At 41.2% G+C, this 23,200-nt stretch overlaps 2 protein-coding genes across 3 annotated transcripts; one reads left to right on the plus strand and one right to left on the minus strand.

Annotated features, from left to right (window-relative positions):
- Positions 1-508: 508 nt before the first annotated feature.
- LOC102226685 (integrator complex subunit 6) lies at positions 509-15,164 on the minus strand. The gene is made up of 18 exons (XM_005810926.3): positions 14,888-15,164; positions 14,693-14,770; positions 10,948-11,097; positions 8,941-9,030; positions 8,624-8,807; positions 8,402-8,530; positions 6,725-6,888; positions 6,402-6,554; positions 6,187-6,319; positions 5,671-5,765; positions 5,477-5,587; positions 4,130-4,345; positions 3,925-4,051; positions 3,687-3,829; positions 3,098-3,317; positions 2,645-3,010; positions 2,472-2,565; positions 509-1,624 (listed from the first exon to the last, which is right to left on the minus strand). The coding sequence occupies exons 1-18, from the start codon at positions 14,996-14,998 to the stop codon at positions 1,522-1,524; spliced, it is 2,667 nt and encodes an 888-aa protein (XP_005810983.1). The 5' UTR covers positions 14,999-15,164; the 3' UTR covers positions 509-1,521.
- Positions 15,165-16,421: 1,257 nt separating this feature from the next.
- On the plus strand, positions 16,422-22,254 carry mospd1 (motile sperm domain containing 1). 2 transcript variants are annotated; one of them, XM_005810925.3, is made up of 6 exons: positions 16,422-16,539; positions 19,435-19,724; positions 19,824-19,899; positions 19,987-20,219; positions 20,892-21,053; positions 21,762-22,254. In XM_005810925.3, exons 2-6 carry the CDS (start codon positions 19,583-19,585, stop codon positions 21,791-21,793), a joined length of 645 nt encoding a protein of 214 aa, XP_005810982.1. In that variant the 5' UTR covers positions 16,422-16,539; positions 19,435-19,582; the 3' UTR covers positions 21,794-22,254. The 2 variants fall into 2 exon arrangements, with proteins under 2 accessions (XP_005810982.1, XP_023184424.1); XM_023328656.1 differs by having other exon boundaries at positions 16,428-16,523.
- Positions 22,255-23,200: the final 946 nt, after the last annotated feature.

Here is a 23,200-nt window from a genome sequence, read left to right on the forward strand (position 1 = left end):
AAGAATGAAAATATGGAAAAGCACATCACACCCACTGCTAAGTAGGGTAGAGGACTTGTAATGCTGTGGGCCAGTTTCTGGTGGAACAAGTCAGTAAAATAAAAACATGTCACCATTGAAGTCCTTCAACAGGACAGTGATGTGAATATACTCCAATTTAAAGATCTGTTTTTCTTCTTCTACATGTTTCCGTGTGAGATAATGCCACAGCAATGAAAGAGGAAATGATTTTACAGTTTTTTAAGGGTGTTGCAGCGTCAAGAACGGTCTTAACTTCTGTATCCCAAAATACTGACGCAAACAGATGCTGGTGCATTTTAAAAGACTTTTTTTTTTTTAAAACCTATAAAATTTACACCATTTTTAAATCTTGACAATATGTCCAAATAGTAAGAAAGGTGATCCAATTTGGATGCTTAAAACCATATATATATATATATATATATATATATATATATATATATATATATATATATATATATATATATATATATATATATATATATATATATATATATGAGAAATTTTTGGACTGGAAAACAAATAGTGACTGAGGTTGAGCAATGTGTCAATACGAGCTAAGAAATATCACAATACAGGCTAACATTTTAAAGTAACGTAAATATTTTTGTTCGTTACAATTATTAGACATTTGAGGGATTTGCTGCCATTGATGAGCAAAGCTTTCCTCTTTCTGTGTGCGAGTCATTTTTTTCAGCACTGCGTACTGTCTCTTTAAATAATAATCACACTTATTTTGTTGCCAAACGATCCAAATTATGAATCTTTTATTTAATTGGAATGTTTATATTAGTTGAATTTCCAGATTTCTTCCTATTTTTATTCTTGTTAAGCTCTGTTCCATATTGCACAACCCCTCATGCCAACACATGTCAGCATCAACTAAAAATAGTCAGATATTAGGTAACGGGATCAACGGAGATAAAAAAAAAAAAAAGAGTAATAAATAAATAAATAAAATAAAATCAGTGCGCTGTTTTTGTTGCAGACGTAATCTGGCTTAACCCGATTCGTCCTGTCAGCCACAACTTTACATGAATGTTTAAGCTTTTCTCTATTTCTTTTTTCTTTTTTTTAGTCGCGTAAAAGAATATTTATAAATGAGAACGACTTTCAGACCAGCTGAAAACGGGTCTGTTTGTAACAGCTGGGGTGATTGGGGGAGGAAACCAGTACATGACCAGTATCTGACACACGTGAGGATCAGGCCAGCTGTGTGGCTTTTCGTCTAAAGGAGTGTGTGAGTCTGCTGGACTTGTCCTCACTGACGAAAGCCGTCCGGGAGTTTACGGTCTCTGTCGACATCAGCGTGTTCGTCGCAAGCGGCTCAGTTCTGAAGGACCCCTCGCCCCCATCCGGTTAAACGACAACAACGCGACGGCGGCGCTTTCCTTCTCTGCATCTCCGAATCCTCCACTTGCGGCGGAGGTGTTTTGGCGGCGGCGAAACCCGGCGGTGATGAAAAACGGGACAGGACGCTGGTGGGTTTCTGCGGGTTTACTACCTGCCGTGATCGTTGGGAAGCGGAGAGCACGGCGCCGTGTCGTCCTCCACTTCGGCCAGGGCGGTCTCCAGCTGCTGGATCAACACGCGCTTCTTGAACCTGGCGAAACGAAACGAAGCTTCATGAGGCGGAGGCAGGAAGTCAGACAGGAAACGGAGCAGCTTGAAGGTTCAGAGGAGAGGAAGAAACCCCGGGGGAAACCCAGCAGCACTTGTTTAGATGAGACCTTTTTTTTTTTTGGTTCAGGCACAATAAGACTGGATGTAGAACATTCATTTCTATTATTTATTTAGACCCAGACTTTGACTAGGCCACTCTTAACACATGAATCTGCTTTAAAGGGGCAGCAATATGTGTTTTCCAGGCACACGTTGCCATTTTATAGCATAATCAAGTAACTATGCCACCTTGAGTTGTTATAAAAATGCTACATGTAACAAATATAACTTAAATGTTACTTTGTATCTTAACACCTTTAAATTGGGCCTCTGTCTCTTTAAGAAACTCCTTCTCTTTCTGAAATGCTGCTTTCAGGAAGTCATCACAGCATGGCTCCTCTGTTAACCCTTTAACAATGTTTCTACCAGCAGTGCACTAAGAAGCTCCTATAACGATCTTTAAGCTGCACAGTTGCACCAGGTGTTTGCTAATTGCTGCTGGCTAGTCTGAAGGAGCTGGGGAAGGGCTGCTTTGTGAAGCGGAAGCTCTGAAGTTCGGAAACTGCAGCTCTGAGGAGGAGATGTGCCAACAGTATGGAGCTTGTCCAAGCAGGCGTTTTGCAAAGCTGAATGGTTGCCATGGATATTAAAGGATTTCAAGGAATCAAAGCGACACTCCAGATGTGTTTTTGATGAGGGAATGACTTTATAACGTGATGTGAAGCTCAAAAAAATCAATTTCACATGATACTGCCCCTTTAAAAAAAGTACAGCTTCTTGTTTCTTACCTCAAAGCTTCTTTGATTGCATGTTGGATGAAGTACTTTCGAATGTTCACCGGTCCTTTCACCTGCTGCAGCAGATTGAGTATGGATTTATAGTCTGGGGACGAACACACACAGATTAAGGTAAGAACTGACGGATTCCCACACTGAGATCCGGCTGCCTGGTTTGTACTCACTCCGTCCAGGTTTGCGGACCTCCTTGATGACTCTGCTCCTCAGCTCGGCTTGGCAGCCGTCCAGCGGGGTTATGTAAATGGTGTCGAGCGCGGCGAAGTCGTCTTCGCTGCCGTCCAGCTCGCTCTGCGGACTCAGGCGGTCGCAGTTGTGCCTCTCCTCCGTCGTCTGCTCCTCCAGGTGATCTTCGTCCTCCACCGCGCTCGCCTCCTCCGCCTGAAACGGCTCCGCCAATCCCGTCTTATCCTCCAGCATCAACGGGGATGGACAGAGCGCCTCTGCGTCCACCTCGCCGGGCCAGATCTCGCCAGAGTCCAGGCCGAGGAATCCGTCGCCGTTGCTCTCGGTGAGCACCATGTTGTTCCCATCTGTTCACAATAAAAATTAAAAAAATTAGTGGGCTTTTTTTATCCCTCTGAACTACATCAGAATCGGGCTTTACTTCTTCATCCTACCTTTGTGTTGTGACGGGGGTTTGAGGAGATTCTGCTGGCCTGGACTCTTCCCCACCGCCACATGGTTGGTGCTGCCCGGCGGGGTCTGCGGTCGCCGCAGTAACGGGGACATGCTCCGTCTTCGCTTCACGGTGCCGCTGGAGTTGGGGTCGCCGGAGTGGCCCCGCTTCTTGTTCTGAGGTCCGGCCACGAACTCGTCCGCCTCGTCGATCATCATGCCCTGGGGAACACGGTGGAGAAGACAACAGAACTGCAGAACCAAGACAACGTGTCCGTATCCGGCCGGGTAGACCTGACACGCTGCACAGGTGTTCATAAGACAGGAGGAAGTAGAAGCAAAACGAGGCGTGGTTTTCAAAATGTTTTAGAAACAAAAAACTAAAAATGTGGCTTAGATGTTTTGGAACAAAATTTGTCAAATGAAACATTTGACGACCGTGTATCATTTTCTGCTCCCTTCCCGTTTACTCAGCGCTCAGAGTTTGTCTGTCACACAATAAAAGCAATTTAGAGTTGCGGTTGTGATTTGACAAGATGTGAAAAAGCTCGAGGGATTACCTGCACGCTGCAGGGGTTGGCAAATGTTTACCTTTTTATCCTGCTTGAAAGGATTCCCAAACGTGTGAAGCCGTTTGGGTTGATCGGGATCAATCTCTCTTAACGGAGACGGCATCATCTTCAAGTACTCCTGGTAGTTGCCCATCTGGGCCACTGGAATGCTGTGCAGGAAGTCTAACAACAACAGACACACTCATATCAACACATTCAGATTCAAAATGGACATCTGCGTCTCCTACAGAAGGAATTTCCAAAGACTTCGGTCGTACCTTCGTCTTGGCCTCGGATCAGCTTCAACGAGGTCCGCAGCAGGTTGGTGCGCATTCTGGTGAGCTGATCCAAGAGGTTTCGCCTCGGGATGTCGTAGGCGTTCCGGTAAGCTTGCGGTTTCACATCCTGGGGAGACATTTTGATGGCGAAACGCTGCGTGAACACCAGACCTCTCTGCAGAGAAAGCGCGCTGTCGTCTCTCACCTTGTTGAGAAGAGCGATCTGGAAGCCGGCGAACTCTTTGAAGTTGATGTCGACCAGGCGGAGAGGCCCCTCTCCGGTGATTCCCTGCAGCAGCTGCTTGAAGTCCCGCCGGTGGGCCAGAGAGAGAGCGCTGGAGTGGTTCTTCACCTTTATGCCCGTTTCTTGAGGAGCTTTTTTCCCCACGGACACAATTAGGCGGTCTGATTCAATTTTTGCCTTCGGTAAAAAAACAAACAGAAAAATAGGAAACAAAAATGTAGCGGGATGAAATTAAGACAGAGTAAACCTTTGAACCAGGTGCGCTTGTTTACGTTTGCCGACAGCAGAACAAAAGCGAAGTAAAATGATTCTTGATTGTAATAGTGGGGATCAGTATGAGTGTCAGAAGAGCTGGGATGTTGGTTGTTTCTGGATTAAAAAACAAAAGATTCAAGAAACTGCATCTATAACTATTGCAGATACCCTTAGTGTATGAGATTTTCTGAAAACAATTCTGCGACCTGGGTTACCAGTGTTGTGGTGTTTTTTATGTGACTGGAACATTTCCATTTGAAGCACTTCTAATTGGCTCTAACTGAATGTCATGTTTTCTAGTCTTTCCCAGTGTGAAGAGTGGCTCTGTGTCGAGTCTTGTTTCTCGAAAACAGGAAGTCATGGAGCTGTAATCAAAAGTTCAAAAGACACTTTAATACTTATGGAATCTACCATGAAAAACTGAAAGTGTGAGAATGAGTTAAAACATTTTGTGCTGGGCATTATAATTTTTCAGCTAAATAGTAATAATATGAGGCTGTTAATAATAATAATAATAAATGTGGAAGCTGCTATAGTTTCAGATGGACAAAAAGAGGAAGTAAGTAATTAGCCAATTAGCCTCGTCTGCATCCGCAGAGCCAGAATCAAACATGGAGCAGCAGCATTTCAGCTTCTATGCTCCACTAATCTGGAACAAACTTCCGGAAAACTGAAAATATGCTGAAACACGGAGTTCCTTTAAATTAGGGCCAAAAATCCACCTATTCATAGTTTTCTTCGATAAGTAGTAAGTGGAACATTGATCAATATATTTGATCTATATTTGCTTGATGACATGGATGATGACATATGACAAAATGTGCCGTTTTGTGCTTGTTTTATGTTCTGGTGTAAAGCACTTCAACTGCCTGGTAGCTGAAATGTTCTATACAAATCGCCTGGAGGCAACAAGTAAATAATAGATATAGAGACAATGAACTAAATATTCATAACTGATGTGTTCAGGATGTGGTGGAATGGATAAACATTTACAGTAACAGTATGTTTGGATTACATTAGGATGTTTCTCCATCCCTCACTGCTGCTGCTTACCTGCTGGCTGAGCTTCTTCAGGTATGAAATGATGCTATAACTCAAGCCGCAGTCCATTGTGTCGGCGATGAGGTTTGGTGCTCCCATCATCCTCATTGCCTTTTTTAAGGGCTGTCAGCAGATAGCAGAACAGTGTTTGGGTGAAATAAATCAACCAATAAAAGCAACACCAGAGAACGCCGAGTGGTGTTTACCAGCAGGTAGTACGGAGGCATCGTCTTCAGGTACATCTCGAAGGCCTGTCGCCACTTCAGGTTTGGTTTGAATTTGTGAACTTTAAGTAAATCGTCTGAAAGGAGAAAAATGGTTGCCGGAGACATTTTTAGCAACTCAGGGTAAGTGAGCAAACAGATTAATCAATTGATGAAGCCATTGAATTAAGCACCAGCTCTAAAAGCAATGAATAAACCAATCAATGGCTCAATAAAGTAGATTAATCGATTGATTAAGATCAAATAATTGTTAGATAAAATTGGTTAATTGAGCAATAACATTGATGTGATGATCAGGAAGCCATTTTGAATTGAGCACCAGCTCTAAAAAATAATTAATACAACCAATTAATCGCGCTATAAAATAGATTAATCATTCGATAAAATCGGTTAAATGATAAATAACGTCGATGCTGTGACCAGGAGGCCATTTTGAATTTGGCACCAGCTGTGATCTACTGATCCAGGCATTCTGTGGATTAGTGCTGGGAGTCTTACCGAGGAGCGGAAGAAGGACCGGATAGTTGTACGGCATGACAAACAGATTAACACAGGTCAGGGCGGTGCTGGCCTTGAGGTAGCCAAACGGTTTTCCCAGGTCGTTTTGCTTCCCGCTGCTGCTAACAAAAACCTGAGGATGAGGCGTCAAACGATCCAGTTAAACATCACAGCCACGGGAAAAACAGGTGAAACCCGACCGGCGTTCAGCCTACCTGCCAGCACATGTGCGGGGATTTCCTTTCCAGGATGTACTGGGTGAGTGGGGACGGCTCCATCTCGTATTTGTCAAAGGGAAGTTTGTCAATCACCATGGGCTCACAGTCCACACAGGAGAAACGCACCACGGGGTGAGCAGTGCGAGGCGGCTGGGGGGAACGTGAAGAAATTAATTCAGCACAGGAATTTAGCTCAAAGAGTTGAATTGCTGGATACTCTGACGGTACCTCAAATACACCAAGAAAAACCCATAAATCGCAACAAAATAGTAGATGAGAAAGCCGAAATAAAAGCAGCAGACTAACACAGAACTGCTCACCAGGCTTGGAGAGTTCTGGTCTGGCCAGAAAGACTCTGGTATGGGCCAGTGGCCGACCGGGACCCCTGTCTTTGGGTTTGGTCGAACATAGATTAGTTTGTGGCAGCTGTGCCAGGGCTGTGCGTTGAAGGTTGAAACGGGACGACTGGACTCCACAGAGTTGTCTAAAACGGTCAAGAAACAACAGAACAAACCCAATAAATATGCAGATATTGCTACCATTTAGGATCTTTAACACAGCTTATACACAGTGCCTTGCAAATGTTCCACATTTTGTCACATTTTAACTAAAAACCTATATGTATTTTATTGGTACTTTCTATAAAAAACTAAAATCTAAAAAGCAAGCCCCATACTCAGGGATGTACAAGGTTGGTTTTCTGCGCATCTATATCACATCGTCCATGTAGGCCACAATGTTTAACTTCTGACTCATCTGACCAACCTTCTTCCACATGTTTGCTCTGGTTGTTGTTTCTGGAAAACTGCAAACCAGACAAACCAGCTGCGGTATTATGGCCCTCGTCTTGCCTACTATCTTTACAAGTTCTGATGACGAGGCCTGACGATTGAGGTGGACGACCATATCTTGGTTTAGCTTTCTAATATTTAGATGATGGCTTGGATGGGAAGATGATTAAGGTTTGGAATATTTTTTTAAAAAAGCAATCCTGCTTAAGAATTCTCCACAACTTCCTTCATGATCTCTCTCCTGTGCTCCTTGGCCTTCATGATGGATGATGTTCACTAATGTTCTTTACTAATTAGATGACCTCTGATGGCAGTTGGTTTAAGGATTTCTGCAGGTCCCACCAACTCAGATTTCAGACTTTTTAAGGCCACTATGAATATAAATTACGACCCATCTCTCCACGTACAAACTTCGCCCAGCGGCCGAGAGGATAAAATTGAACTTATCCATGATAGAAAGCTCGCTAGCTAGCAATGACATATTAGTAGCTAGTTAGCGGTAGCCTCAACTGTCTTGAGTCACAGAATGCAATGAAGACGCCTGAGTGCGACTCAAACGTTTGTCAAACAGAAAAATCTTGAGAGAAAAAAACCTCATAAAATATAAAAGATTAATCAGTCCTGTCAAGATCAAATTTAAGATCTGTGATTAACATATTAAAAGCCAAATGATGTTTTAATCTAAATTCAAGACATTTTAAGGCCTTAACACATGCATGAGAATTCAAGACTTTGCCAGACTTTTTAAGAATGCACTCTGTGGTTTCATTGGACTGTATTTTAAGTGAAATACTTGAATAGTTGTATTTCCAGTTCACAGTTGTGCGCCACTATCAGGGTACATTGTTGTAATGAGATACAATGTACTGTGAATACTTTTGCAAAGCTTTCTTTCCCCTAGAAACTCTCATGTCACCAATCAATGAAACAAACCAGGAGGTGGATCAGTTGTTTTGTTCAAACGTTAAAAATACTGTTTCCTGTCAACATTATGTTTGCTTCAGTTACCTGTAGGAAATGTTCACGACAAAAGAGTGAATAAAAAGTAAGAAAAACACAAAAAAAATCTTTACTTGTATTAAAAGGATCAAAACGTGTGCTATTTGACTGTATGCACCTGACTGGACTCGGTCTTAACCTTTTCAAGGTGGATGCAAGCATTGTTCCACCTGCAGCTTTTAAGTTGTGTGTGCATCAAAAATTCACCTTCTCCTCCGAGAGGCGGATCCGGCCCGGTCTTCTCAAAGTTGATGACGACGCCGCTTTGAACCTTTTGCACCAGAGACTCCAGACACTGGTTTAGCATCCGTTGTGTTCGAACGCAGTACGACCGTCCTGAGAGGATCAAACTTCACAATGAGTTCTCGTTCCAGCGGGAAAAACTCAACCAACGAACCGAAGAAGGAGGCGAAGAAGAAAAGGCCAAACCTCCCGTGACTTCACACATCTGCGTGATCGCCGACTCATCTGTGGGGACGCTGCCGAGCTGCTCGTTGTCCGGCGCGGCTGCTCCCGGCAGCCTCAGCACCAGAGCGAACAGCCGCTGGTCCCAGCGAAAAGGCTCTTTGGTGAGCTCGCTGCCAGCCAGAGGGGAGTTCAGCGGCAGGTGCAGCTGCACGGCGGTTCGAGACAGTCAACGTTACTACAACACAAAGAGCTAAGAAGCTTCCGAAGCGGCAGCTGTACAGCTGGTGCTGCTATGAAACGGAGGATGTTGGTGTTACTTGTGTCTGCGTGTGTCTCACCTCATCTGGCACCCCGGAGCTGTTTGTGAGCTTATTCCCATCAGTGATGGTAATGATCACGGATGGCTCCAGGAAGAATGGGTTGCGGCCCTGAAGGGAAAACAGCCGCATTCAGCAAGCAGGCTGAAGAGCAGCGAGTCCATTTTAGGGCCGCAGCTAACGATTATTTCAGTAATCGATTATTCGGACAATTAATCGATTAGTCGTATAAAAAACTATCTTACACATTATACAAATTTTTCATTTAACCTCTTGAATATTCATATACAATTCTAGAAACATATTAAAATATGCAAATAAAAAAGGAATACAAAATCCATTTTAAATAAGAAAACAAACATTTTGTTCAGATGAAGAGAAATTGATTAATTTTTTTGTTAACTGATTAATAATCGGAGAGCAAAAGAAGCTTAATGGGAGATTTAGGTTTTTACAGAATTTGAATCGGGTGAAACGAAAACTATGACACTTTAGGATTTCTGGGTAGAACATATTTACAAAGCGTTTTTTTATATACGTATATATATATATTTTTTAATGTTTGTTGCTTAATTACCACTCTGGGTGTGTTGTTCCATCAGTAAATAGTCTTTTTTGGAGTCCACATACTCCAGTTGACGATTAATCGATTACTAAATCAGTTGACAATTGTTTAAATAATCAATTGATCGTGATTAATACGATTAATCGTTCCAGCCCAAGTGAATTTCACTACTCTGCTTTCCTGCCTTTTCTACTCCACAACCTGAATCTTGGCTCTGAGCAAAAGAAATTCCACTTGCTGGCTTAAGCTAATGACATAATCTTTACAGAAATGTTTAAACAGAAGTCAGCATGTAATATCCAACATGAGCCCGCTGTAGCTGCGGCTAATCTTTGCTTTGTGTCATAATGTCCTTGTGCTACTAGTTGAGGGCAGCGCAGCAGAGGTCAGTCTCCTCTAATTCACACACATGGGGAATGCCTAAGCAGATTCACACACTCCTGATGTACAAAAGTTGTCTTACTGTAGTAATCCATTTCTGCCTTCTAGCGGAGAGAGCGAGATAAAAAAAAAAAGGGGGGAATGTTGATTGGATTAGGCAACATCTAAAAGACAATTTTCCCCTTGCTATTTTTAGACAAAAGAGTGAGTAAAAAGTAAGAAAAACACAAAAAAATCTTATTAACTTGTATTAAAAGGATCAAAAGGTTCGTTTTCTTGTCCATAAAGCTACAAATCTTGCTTAAATTAGTCGAAAACATCTTCCATATCATATTTCTCGCATTTTGTACCTGAGCTTTGCCATTTTGTCCCAGTCTACTTCCATAGTTCATACTTGTAAAGAAACTGTTTCATACTCATGTACTTAACCATTGTTCTACTTCATGTCAGTTAATTTATTTTTTTAATTTTTAAGTATATTTTGTTAGTTAACAAGAGAAGAAGAATTTGTAGTTACAGTGACGTAAAATATTGCAATCAAAATGTTCCATTTTGCACTTTTTTTTTGTCTCACTGAAATGTTTTAAATAAATCCGAATATCAGATGATAAGAATCTAAGAAAATTCAACAAACAGTTGTCAAATGACCAATTCTTTATTAAGGTTAAAAAACTGGTCAAATCAAACTGAATATATAATCATCTGTTAAATGCAATATGAACTCTGATAAACTATAATGTTTTGGTTCAGCTTAACTAGCAGTCCAGTCACAGGTCAAGTGATTTCTTGACCTGTAAATTCAAGAAATCACTTAGTAAGAACCTGTGTGACACAGGAAGTTGGCTAACAGATCTCAAAAAGCAACACAGCATGCCCTAGCCCCAAGAACATTTAAAAAACAGATTAGAAACAAAGTCAACTTGTGTCTGTTTTCCATAAATGGAGAAAAAAAATGGAACAGTGGTGGCCAAAGTTACTCCAAAAGCATATCAACGAACCAACCAGGAGGCAACAAAACAATAAAAACTAAAACACTGAAAAATACTGTCTCAAAACTCAGTGATCGTGGCTTGTCACATTACCTGTCCATAGTTGTCAATGCCAGAGACGAGGCGGTTGAGGTTGAGCAGGTCGAACGCTGTGCGGAGTGCGTGCCCAAGCCTGGTGAGCCCAGACGCCTGCAGGTTCTTCAGCTCGCACATGAAGGTAGCATGGTTCTCCTTCCAGCCTGCCTGAAACGCAAACAGACTGAGTTCAGGTTGAGAGAAACAGGCGCCGGAGAAAGGGCCCGAAGTCGGCAAACATCTACCGACTTAAAATAGAACACACACCCACACGTATGCAGGCTATGTTATTACAAAAGAGAAGAAGAAGAAGAAAAAAAACAACAAGTTTTGTTCTCATGCAAATCAAACCGATTAAATGATTCAGATCCTTTTTTGGTGGCCGGGGGAGAAAGTAAAGTCGGTTCTGAGTGACCGACCGCAGGCCGATGAACGCTGAAGTTCAGAGACGGCTGTTTAGTTCGTGCGTAAGAGGAATCCAGGAATACACTTCCCACTGCTGTACGTCCTCTGCGGGAGACTTTTACTCCCACAGGAGGGAGCGCGAGTGTGCAACTGCTTTTCCACTTTTACCTACGGGGTCAACTGCTTTAGTGCTGCAGCTTTATGCTTAATCTAAGGATGACCTGCAAGCTTTACATCTTCCTCTGCTGAGAGAAGGAGGGTAAGAGGCTGCACACACACAAAGGTGAACAGCAACAGATTCTTGTAGGACGAGCATGCAGCTACATGAGTATTAGGAGATCGTACAATAACTGTCATGCATTCAGAGTGATAACGTTAAAGTTACCAAACACAAGGGCTGTAAGTGCAAGTAACAATTATTTTACTAATCGACTATTTTATTGACTATTCTGACAATTAATCGGATTTTTTTTTTTAAAATTGGCACATTATACAGATTTGTCATTTAACCACAATATTAGAAATATGTTAAAATGTACAAACAAATAATTCAATGATTTTTTTTACTGAGAAAATAAACATTTCTTTAGTGATTCTGAACTGAGTGAAGCTAAAACTAAGGCATTTTGGGTAAAACATCCTTACGGACAAAGGTGTTTTCATCCTAAGTGCAAAATGTATATATATTTTGGACAGTTTTGGCTTAAATACTGCTCAGAACATGTTGGGTTTTTTGTCAGTAATTTGCCTTTTTTGAATCCACTTAACGATTAATCGATTAGTAAGTTAGCTGATGATTATTTGAATAATGGGTTCATCACGATTAATCACTTCAGCCCCATCAGACCCAGACTGTCCTGCATAGATCAGAAGAAACGCTGCGCTCAATAATTCAAATTACAGAATATTTCTGCAGATAAGCCTATCTCAACGGCTCGCGCTCTCTCTCTCTTTCTCTCCCCCTCTTCCCCTTCCTCGACATCAACAATTTATTGCATCTGTGAATGTGCAATCACACACCGGCCCCAATCAGTACCACCTCATCTTTTCACTGTGAAGCTCAGCGCGGCTCACGGAGCGGGCCACAAGCAGCCAGAGGGAGGGGAAGAGAGAGCAGTTCAAGACTCGCTGCACAGACGAGGGAAAGCCCTGTCAGGCGGCAGCGGCTTTATGAGGCGGAAGGAGAATCACATCCTGGTTTGTTTGATCGAGGTGTGTGATGCACAAGAGGTTTGTCTGTTGGCCGCATTTACAAATTGTTGCGAAAGCTACAGCACCGACCTGCGACGGTTTTGCACCCGTTTCACACTTGCGAGCAGTGAAACTCCCACTGTGGGGACATGAGCTAAAAACAGTTATTCTGCTGTGGGTTACGTGGAAAAAAAAAAAGAAGGTTGATGCAGATAGTGTCATTTCAGTCATTTTCTTTAGTTACCGACAGGTCCATTTAGGCCTGGACTTTGACTAGGCCGCTCTAACGCATGCATATTTGATCCGAGCTAGTGCTGGACAATGATAAACAATTAAACACGTTCAATTTTCTATTAAAAACCAAAACTATAAACCACATTGATAAAGTTAGACTTTTAAGATTCAATTAGACCAGTGATACATGCAGCCTAAAAGGAAGTAGGGGGCATGCCGTGGTGGCGTGGGGGATAGCGCGACCCATGTTTGGAGGTCTTGGGTCCTCGACGCGGTCGTCGCAGGTTCGACTCACGGACCTGGCGGCGTTTGCCGCGTGCCTTCCCCCTCCCTCCTTCCCCCTTTCCTGTCAACCTACTTTCAAAAAATGGGGGACACTGGAGCCCACAAAAGAATGCCCTGGCAGGGTACTAAAAAATATATATATATAGCATTGTTTCCGGTTATACTGAAACATATTTGCCTTTTCAAACAGTCTGCAGTTGGGCTTTGTACATCAATATATTGCTAGTGGAGAAAGTGTCATCATAAATCCATAAGGTCCTGTAAGTCTTTTAGCTTTTTAAAAACAAATCTTATTAGCTATTGTTTTCTTCTTTAGATTTCCATAGAAGCTACAGTTTTTATTCAAAAAGATATCCAGCTAAGCTTGTTTGGTTGTGCTGGATTTTATTTAGGGGCGTTAAATATGTATATGCATTTTGTAAACTTCAGATTTTTATTTGTAATAACTGTGGGAAACCATGTATTGTTCTCCTTTCACTTCAACAAATAAAGAGGTTTGTGGTTCAGATACTTTTGCATTGCACTGTAAGGCTTTGGAGACGCTCTGTGTGGACATTAATTATAGCGATTTGATTTGTGACATAAGTGCACAAAGCAAAAATCTGATTTTAAACTTCTTAAAACGTGATGCAAAGTTAAAGATAAATATCCTTAACATTCAGATTAGCTCAGTATTGTTTGTATTTTGTAAAACAGGAAAAAAAAAATATATATATATTACTAATCCCCACCAGACTTTTCACATTTTTAACTGGAAATCAAAGTTTAAACACATGCAACCTTTGTATTACACTTCACAATTGTTCACCACTTATTTTGGTCTTTCATAAAATCACCTTGAGAATGCATTGTAATGTGATGAAATGTGTAAAAGTTAAAGGGAAGTGAATACTTTTGCAAGGCGCTGTAGCCTGTAGACACAAGTTGGGCCAGCCTGATGAATTCCACAATATGGAACAGCCACTGAAGGAAATTACGTAATTTGGGGGTTTGTGTGCATACTTGGGATTGTGCTTTAAGGGGTAGGGAAAAACTCTGAGATGTGTGCCAAGCCATAAACAAGTCAATAGAATAGGGATGAGTACATCTGTTTTTATGGCAGGAAGCGGGGGAACTGCTGCAGAGATTGAGAGGTTGCATGTCCTGTTTTTTTCTGTGTGAGGCAATTACCGGGAGTTTCTATGCAGGAAGCCTCTCACAGCATCAGTATGACAAATAATTATCATGTGAATGATGATAATTCTGTTCCAGCGAAGTCGTACAAACATAAAGAGATTCTCATGATGAACGGGGCTTATCAACTTTCATCCAGGGACGGCCAATGGGAGTGCAACTTTGATGAAGGGGGCGGGGTGAAACGTGACTGGCGGGGGCCTCGGCCAATCTGCGTGCGGTTCTGTGAAAAACGAGTGACGTCACGAGGGATAATAAATTTCCCCGCCTCCATCTCAACGCCCGAGAGTTTTCTCGACACAAAAGCAAAATGTCCGCTGGATGTTCGGATGCAGTGCGGCTCCGGGTCTGCGGCTGTTTGGAGCAGTAATTTGCCGTTTTTTCGCCACCGGCGAACTTGAAGGAAAATAAAGTCTCACTGACAGACAAACACGTTCGACTTGGAAGTGTGAAAATGGTATCATTTGCTAATTACCTTCACTCCGAATGGTGGCTCATCGAATGTAACTAGCATGTACCTGTCGCCTCTACTAGCCGGGTCTCGGGCACGCAGCTGTCAAAAAGAAAACCAAAACAGCATATATTAATGTTTACCGACTTTCGCCAAGGAACCCTGAGCTCGCCAAAGGTGCGAGCTTGCTGAAGAAATCCGGGTAGAATCCATCTTTACCTTCATAAAGATCTCAACCGCGCCTTTAGCAACGTCCAGAAACGTCGTACCCAAATAAGTGCGCTGATTCATAGAGGCGGACGTGTCTAACAGAAAAACTAAAATAGGCATTTTAAATGTAAAGCCGCGGTGGTATGCTTTCCTAAAATAACCGTTACCCACATATGAGCTATCGTGCAGCCAAACAGTTCACTCATGTGTGCATATATATTTGTTATAATAAGCCCCCCCTCCAGCAGAGGGCCGATGCATCTGCCCTCTCTGTGTCTGCCTTTCTGAGGCTGTTTCACAGCTCGCGCTGTTCAACTTCTGCTCCTAACCGAATGGAACGCCCCGCTCCCCAAACTGCGAGCCCATTGGCCAAGCCCCGGTCTGTTGACCACGCCCCCTGTAAATATAATTATATAAAGAGGTAGTAACGGTTTGCACTCTGCGATCAATAGTAGGTTCAATATGTGGAACTAATAGATTATTGGTAAAATGTGTTTGCTCCAGTAATATGTTTTCCTGAGCTGAAATACCTACAAAGAAAAAAAACAACAACCAAAAAAAAAAAAAATAAAAATTATTGGTTCTATTTATATATAAATCATAATAAGAAGTGACATTTCTTGTCAGTTCCCACTTTATCCCGCCTCCTCGTACAATAACGCAGCTGCTCTCTCACTATGCTTCCCTTCTTGTGCTGCGTTCAAGGAGCTTCAGGAGGACCTTAAACACACCACAACACAGCGAGACAGCGTTCACATTTCGCAACGTGAACGCGATGTCAAACTCGTGTTTATGTCGCTCCTGAGAGATATTTGCAACGGAGGATAAAAACGTACTCTAACGCTGTGAAGACCAGCGGGAAAAAAATATAGATATAATGTCACATTCAGCAGGGCAGGAAATACATCACTCAAATAAGCAAAACATATTTATCAGATGTGAAATAAATGCAGCAAGAACACCGGTGCAACAGGTTCAGCTTTAATAAATGTCTGTCAGGGGCAATAACAAACATTACATTACAAGGAAAAATTTTAATTCACATTTTTTTATATATATATATAGTAGAGTTGAAAACTCCAGATTTGTTTGGCTTGCTAAATTTAATTATTACTTTTATCACTATTATTATTATTGAAATATACTTATAGATTCAAGGTTCCATTTTATTTTACAAAAGCTAGAAATAGTTGGAATATATGTGGTTGTGTTTAGAATATTTGTTCATTTATACCTCCACAAATAGTCAATTTAAGGCTTAGTAGGCATGCACTGTTGCAGAAAGTCTATGTTAAATTGGACTGACAAATATTTTTGTCGTTCATCTCAAGAAGAAAAATGACAAAATCTGTTCACTGGAGTTCAACGCATAATCGGTTCTGTAGGCTAATTGCCGATGCTAAAACAAATTATTTCTGAATCTCAGGTGACATTTGTCTATTAAAGGTCAAATTTCTTGTACCGCGGTTGTTAGAGGGGATTTCCACAGTTTTCAGACGTTATGAAATTATAATAAACACGTTACCGCTGCCCTCCTCCGTCCCAGCATGCACCGCGCCGTCTGCAGCATAAAGAAAAAAGGCTAAAGAGAGACAACAGGGTGGGATTACAGACTCCTGTTGTGCCTGGCGTATTCCTCATAAACGTATGTTGACAACAAGGTAACGTGTCGTTCTTACCCTTTGTATCCTTTAAACAACTATATGCTTCCTCCTCTGTTATGACACAGCAGCGGTACAACGTGAAGTTGCTATTAGCTGGAGATATCCTAGCTGGCTAATGCTAGGCTAGTAAACAGAGGCACAATAATGCTGTATAAAGATGTGTTGCAACGGCGGCAGGGTCAAAACATGGTGACGTTGCTTTTAGCTTACAGTCGCCACGAGTAAAATATCGATATCACAATTATGAGTAAGCCCTTATGGAATAATTTAATGGAAACTTGTGCATATCATGATTATTTACCCTGCATAAAAACCAACACAAATACGACTATATATATATATATATATATATATATATATATATATATATATATATATATATATATATATATATTTTTTTTTTTTTTTTTTGCCAATAACGTCGTGATTCCATAGTAATAATTATGGCCAACATAAAAAGTGTTGCGACACTAGGCTCGGTCCGCGAGATCCAACCGCGTATCCATGTAAACAGACCGAGGGCCACGTGACCAGCCGCGCGGACTCCACCTGTCTCGAGGGTTAAACTCCGACATCATGTCCTTTTATTGGGAGTTACCCCACATACTGACGCTGTTTTGGTTGTTGTTGTTTACCCAACAACCTTGCGTTTGTGTGAAATGTATTTGTCAAACTGCCGTGAAGCGTAGCGTGTCCGGCATTTTTTTTTTCAATCATACTGCCTTACAGTTACCGTAGAAATTAAAATATCAGGAAATCATTCTTGTTCTTTAAATTTGAGGTGTTGTTGTCAAGTTTTTAGTAGAAAAACAGAATAACATAACTACCTACCAAGTATTTTCAGGTAATTTTTTCCCCAAACCTACTTTATTTAAAGTTAAGACTTTTGTTCCAGATGTGTATTAACGTATAAAAGATGCACTGATCAGCCTCTACCTGTTTAAACTGTTTCACAGTTTTCTCTCTGGTCTGACCCACTTAATCAGATTTTGACCTATTTCAATTTTTTCAGAGAACCGAAAGACATAAAGAGCGAAAACAATTATAGGTTAAATTTCGGAGGTTCTTTTCCATGTTTTATAGCTTTGAATCAAGCAGAAAATTTATACTCTGTTTTGAAACCTCGCTTCCTCCTCCCACTCCCACTCCTCAAGATGACCTCCACATACCACCAGCTTTCTGGTTACACCACTTAGTTCATGCCTAGCAGACACTTTGATTTATTTGACCCAGTGATCAACTAAAAGTGCATGTAAGTAAAAGAAAAAGTCAAAAGTTTACATTTCCATTATACGGAGCCCCATGGGGGACATGGGGGATTTTTTTTCTTTTGCGTTCCCTCGCAATACTGTACTGGTCAGTTATGCAGCATAATTGAATACTGTAAGCCTTTTTTACGTGGGCGCCGTACTTTCTGCTTTAATATAAGGTTATGTGAGGTTTTTCCATGAATGTTAGAATCTTTTTGTGAAATATCTGAAGTTTTATATCTTTCTTTAGGATAGAAAGGCACCACAAACCTACGATATAAACAGAAACCTTCTGTAAGTAGGAAAGAAATAAAAATACATCCTAATTTGGACTATTTCTGAGTTATTATCGCAGGTAATAAATCATCTGACAGTTTTGATTGTGTCTCTCTTGTGTTCTAGTCTGAATGGTTTAAAGAGCTGCTTTCAGTGCCGCTCCATCTCAGCCTTAACAGACATAAACATGCAGGAAAAAATAAATTAATTTTCAATCAGTGTTTTGCACCAAACAGTTAATAATAATAAACAAGTTTTCACTGAGGCTCTGTAAGAGCCATATGAATGAAATAAGTAATTATTGATATGACAGGAGCAGGAGGCTTTGACACTTAGGTGTGTGGACGTGGGAGTGACGTCACCAGGTATGAATGTGAAGGATACTGGCTTTGTGTGTTTTAGGAAGCGGTGAGCGGGGCGGTCAGTCCTTGCAAAGTTTGGAGCCTGATCATCAAAATGGAATAAATCGATAATTGTGACAGAACAAAGAAAAGGTTTGGAGTTGATTGATACGCGGACAGATGAGATTCCCAGAGTTAACCCAGAGTTAATCCCTTTACCATCATTAGTTTGTCGTGTTTTTAATAATAAAAACTTGTTAATAATAAAAACTGTTTGGTGCAAAACACTGATTGAAAATCGATTTATTTTTTACTGCATGTTTATGTCTGTTAAGGCTGAGATGGAGCGGCACTGAAAGCAGCTCTTTAAACCATTCAGACTAGAACACAACAGAGACACAATCAAAACTGTCAGATGATTTATTACCTGCGATAATAACTCAGAAATAGTCCAAATTAGGATGTATTTTTATTTCTTTCCTACTTACAGAAGGTTTCTGTTTATATCGTAGGTTTGTGGCGCCTTTCTATCCTAAAGAAAGATATAAAACTTCAGATATTTCACAAAAAGATTCTAACATTCATGGAAAAACCTCACATAACCTTATATTAAAGCATAAAGTACGGCGCCCACGTAAGAAAGGCTTACAGTATTCAATTATGCTGCATAACTGACTACGTAGTACAGTTTTGTGAGGGAACGCAAAAGAAAAAAGATTCCCCATGTCCCCTAGGGGGCTCCGTACCATTACATTCCAAAAAAAAAAAAAACAAGATGATTATTTGTTTTTCAATGTTTTGGCCCATGAAGGAAAAACTAGCTGATGTCAGGCTCTGCCCATTTAAATGGTACATCTCTACTTAAACGAATACATTTTTCTGGATAAGATACAGTTAGCACAATAGTAAAGAACACTTAATATCTGTTTAATTTCTTATTTAATTTAATATCTTGCACAGATAGCACCGTTATCCAGAAAAGTTCAGATCTTGGTCACCTCTTTTGTTCATGTGGCTCTTCACAGGAGCACGCCATGGCCCTGAGGAGCTGAGAGCGGTGCTAGCTCTTTCTGCGTTTGTCGGGGTGTTCCCACCGTTGGGTAGTTGCTTGAGAAGACTGGGGGGGCCCGGTCAGAGAGTGGACAGGGAGGGGGCAGAGCTCAGCCGGAGCCAATGCAGCAGCACCAGCTAGCGGAGGGAAACCTTCCTGTGTTCGTGTTCCCGACCGAGCTCGTCTTCTACGCGGATGAGCAGTCGTCTCATAAGCAGGTGCTCACCCTCTACAATCCCTATGAGTTCGCGCTCAAATTCAAAGGTAGGGGGCAAATAGTCGATATATTTCTTTCTTTTGGCATATGAAATTATCGAAAATGTTCATGTTAATGATTTATTTATTTTTTTCTCCCACTTTCAGTGCTGTGCACAGCGCCAAACAAGTACACTGTGGTTGATTCCACGGGAGCCGTCAAGCCGCAGTGTTGCGTTGACATGTAAGTGCAAACTCCTCGCGCTCGCATCTTCTCGTCTCGGGCGAAATAAATAAGGCAACCAAGTCAAATTCTTGCACATCTACGCAGAGTAATCCGACACAGAGACGTCCGGCCGTGCCACTATGGCGCGTACGACAAGTTCCGACTGCAGGTGTCGGAGCAGAGTCAGCGGAAAGCGCTGGGTCGCAAAGAGGTGACCGCCACGCTCCGTCCCTCGGCCTCGCAGGAGCCGTCCGGCGCCAGGAGCCAAGACGAGGAGCGCCGGATTAAGGAGCAGTTTGCGGACAGCGAGTTTTTTGAGCAGACTGCGTTTCAGACAGGTAAGCGGCCGTTGCGACGCACCACCACTAGATGGAGCCAAAGAACAACGAAACCACTTAGTGTTTTCAGTCGTCTGAGGCCATGAAAACATTTTTGTAGTAAGTTTTTAAAACATGTACTGATCGAAGAATTTTTCACACATCCACTCAGACTTTGAAATATGTATGGGACAAGTTAATGCCACATATTGAGTAAATGCTCTGCTATAATATCAAGGGTGCAATGGATTTTATTTAGAAAGAAATGAAACTTTTTCCCCAAGCCTCATCTGTCTGTAGATGTCCCTGTCTCTGTCTTTGAACTGTGTATTTCAACAATGAACTTTTGCTCAAAGACAAAAAATGTTGTCTATGGTTCCAAGCACAAAGGCAACGTTGAACTGATACACAAACCTAGATAGAAATCTGTCTTTGAAAATAAGGAATAGCAGCACAAAAATAAAGCTACCACACTTAAAACATCTTTTTCACCTTTCAGATATCTGCTTTTGCTTTCTTCAATGTTCTAAAACCTCGAATTGTACAAATGCGCAAAAATTATTTTGTCCACTTCTGGAATAATATTTCCGAGCTGCAGATCATTTCTAAAGTCATCATAATCTTCAATATTGCAGGTAAATCGTGGCAAGCGATGCATGGTATTCATTCCGACGCTGCTTCCTGTATTCACAGAGAGCCGTCCCGTTGCTGGAGGACCCAGTCTGCTCACAGTGCTGCTGGGACTCGTGTGCATGATCGCCCTGATGCTTCCAACGCTGGGGGAGCAAGAATCCACTGTGCCTGTCTACCTCCACTTAAGTGTCAACAAGAAACTGGTAGCTGCTTATGTTCTTGGTAAGGCTGTAAAAACGCTCACTAAATCAGAGAAATTTAGACAGATATTTTTTTTTTCTGAAAAATGAGTTGAAGTACAGCGTACGCACAGAGACTGAGATTTCTGTAATGCTAACCGCGCTAACTACGGCGAGCTACACAAATTGCAAACGCCAGTCAACTTTGCCATCATTTTGTCTTTGTTTTAAGAATTGCTCACAACAATAAGGGGAGAAATGCCTGTTTTTCATTTTTATATATTGGTCTGTCATGATAAATTTTCCAAGGCCATAAATTGTCCCAGTAATTATTGCGATAAACAATAATGTTATTGGTTCGAGACCATTTTCAAGTAATATGTTGATAATGACATAACAGTGCAAGTTCGTTCTCTCACAGACTGTTAAACTTTCATTTAGCAAAAAAAAAAGAAAAAGACAAAACACACTTAACACTGGTCGTGGAAGACATTTTAATTAAAACACAACCAAAAAAATAGACAGAAATAACACACACAACCAAATGGATTATCTTTGGAAACAAAAGTGCCCTTAAAATTTTTTAAATCATCCAATTAATCTATTCATTGCATACTACAACATGCCTATGCATATATTACAGTGCTTGAAGAGAAACTTGAGAGACTAGTTAGTGCATCTCTATGTTTGCCTCGTGTAAAGAAAAAATTATCTTTTTTTTCTAACATTTTCCTGTTTGTGTATTTTCCAGGTCTTCTGACTATGGTCATCCTACGTACATGAAGTGCACTGCGCTGAAAGGACGAGGATAAACCGTTTTAAGCGATGAAGAGACGTGAAGAGAAACGTGACAATGACTGTAACTGTGATTATCAACATCGTGGAACCAGAGGCACGACTTCAACGAGCAGAGCTCTCAGCGCTCTGGTGGAGCTCCATAACTCCATCCGCTGACAAATACATTTTAGTACATTGGTTGCAAATATATAAATGTTTTCTGGGCTGTTACAAAAAACAAAAAAAACAAAACGGGAAGCTCTATGGGAACTCTTGCTGAGCAGACGCCGCCTCCGAGCCTCGGCCAGGGAAGAGACGCGGGGCGCTTGGGACGTCGCCTGGACCGTCATGCATTCTTCGTAATTTTATTGCCATTGTGTGACTCAATATGGTTAACTTGAGTGTGAAGAAATCTACATGAAAACGTGTACATAAAGCCATTAAAACGTCATGATATGCACCTGTAACTGTGGTCATATTGATATTTTGAGGCTTTCATAGCACAAGACTGAAGACGATGCATTCAAGTGCATGTGGCTGCTTCTGTCTCTCACGTAAACCCTTGAGACACTTTTTACATTTCACCGAAGAGTTTGACGTAACATTGAAACTCATGTTTAATCAAGCCTTAATGCAGCTGCGTTGTAGTGCTAGTAGCACCAATCAAAAAGCATGATTATTCTCAAAAGTCTGTTCATAAACCCGCACTGACTATTCAGGCCAGCAAAATAAGGCTAGAAAACAATCCACTTAATAGAAATGTTTACATTTACTCGCATCTTGCAACTTTTAATATTTCTTCTAAATCTACTGTAGCTTTAGGTAAATAAGCTGCTTTTCTAATAAGATGGAAATAAATAGATCTTACATTTCAGTATTAAATATAATTCAATATTGAAAAACTGGAACAAGAAAATCCAATCTTTAATTCAAGTACATTTATTTACTTAGACGTTTGCTTTTTTTAATCCAACCATCACAAATGTTTAGTTTGCTTACCTCTGCTGGAACTTTGGTCAAATGAGATGAAAGATTGGACTTCAACACTCCAGCTGGCTTGATGTCAAGCAAATTCTGAATAAGTGGGAAAATATCCCCCAATATTAAGTAAGGTGGAGGATCTGTGACGCTGCGGGCCCGTTTCTCCTCCACAGGCTCTGAATCTTGTGTGTGAGCTCAAACTCTGAAATACCAGGTTTTGAATAAAAACACAGTCTCTTCCGGTAATCAGAAAATGAGTCGTTGTTTGGTCTTTTAGCAGATTAACGACCCAAAAATATTAACACAGAGAAAGGTTGCCATAGAAACAAAAAACTAATCTTCTTTGGATCTATACTGTGTTTTTTTTAAAAAAATGAAGAAAACAAAACCCTCAGCTGCAGATGTTACAGGAGGACAATCCAAGAAAAAAAA

The sequence above is a fragment of the Xiphophorus maculatus genome, chromosome 23 (genome assembly GCF_002775205.1).
Source record: "Xiphophorus maculatus strain JP 163 A chromosome 23, X_maculatus-5.0-male, whole genome shotgun sequence".
In the NCBI taxonomy this organism is placed as follows: domain Eukaryota; kingdom Metazoa; phylum Chordata; class Actinopteri; order Cyprinodontiformes; family Poeciliidae; genus Xiphophorus; species Xiphophorus maculatus.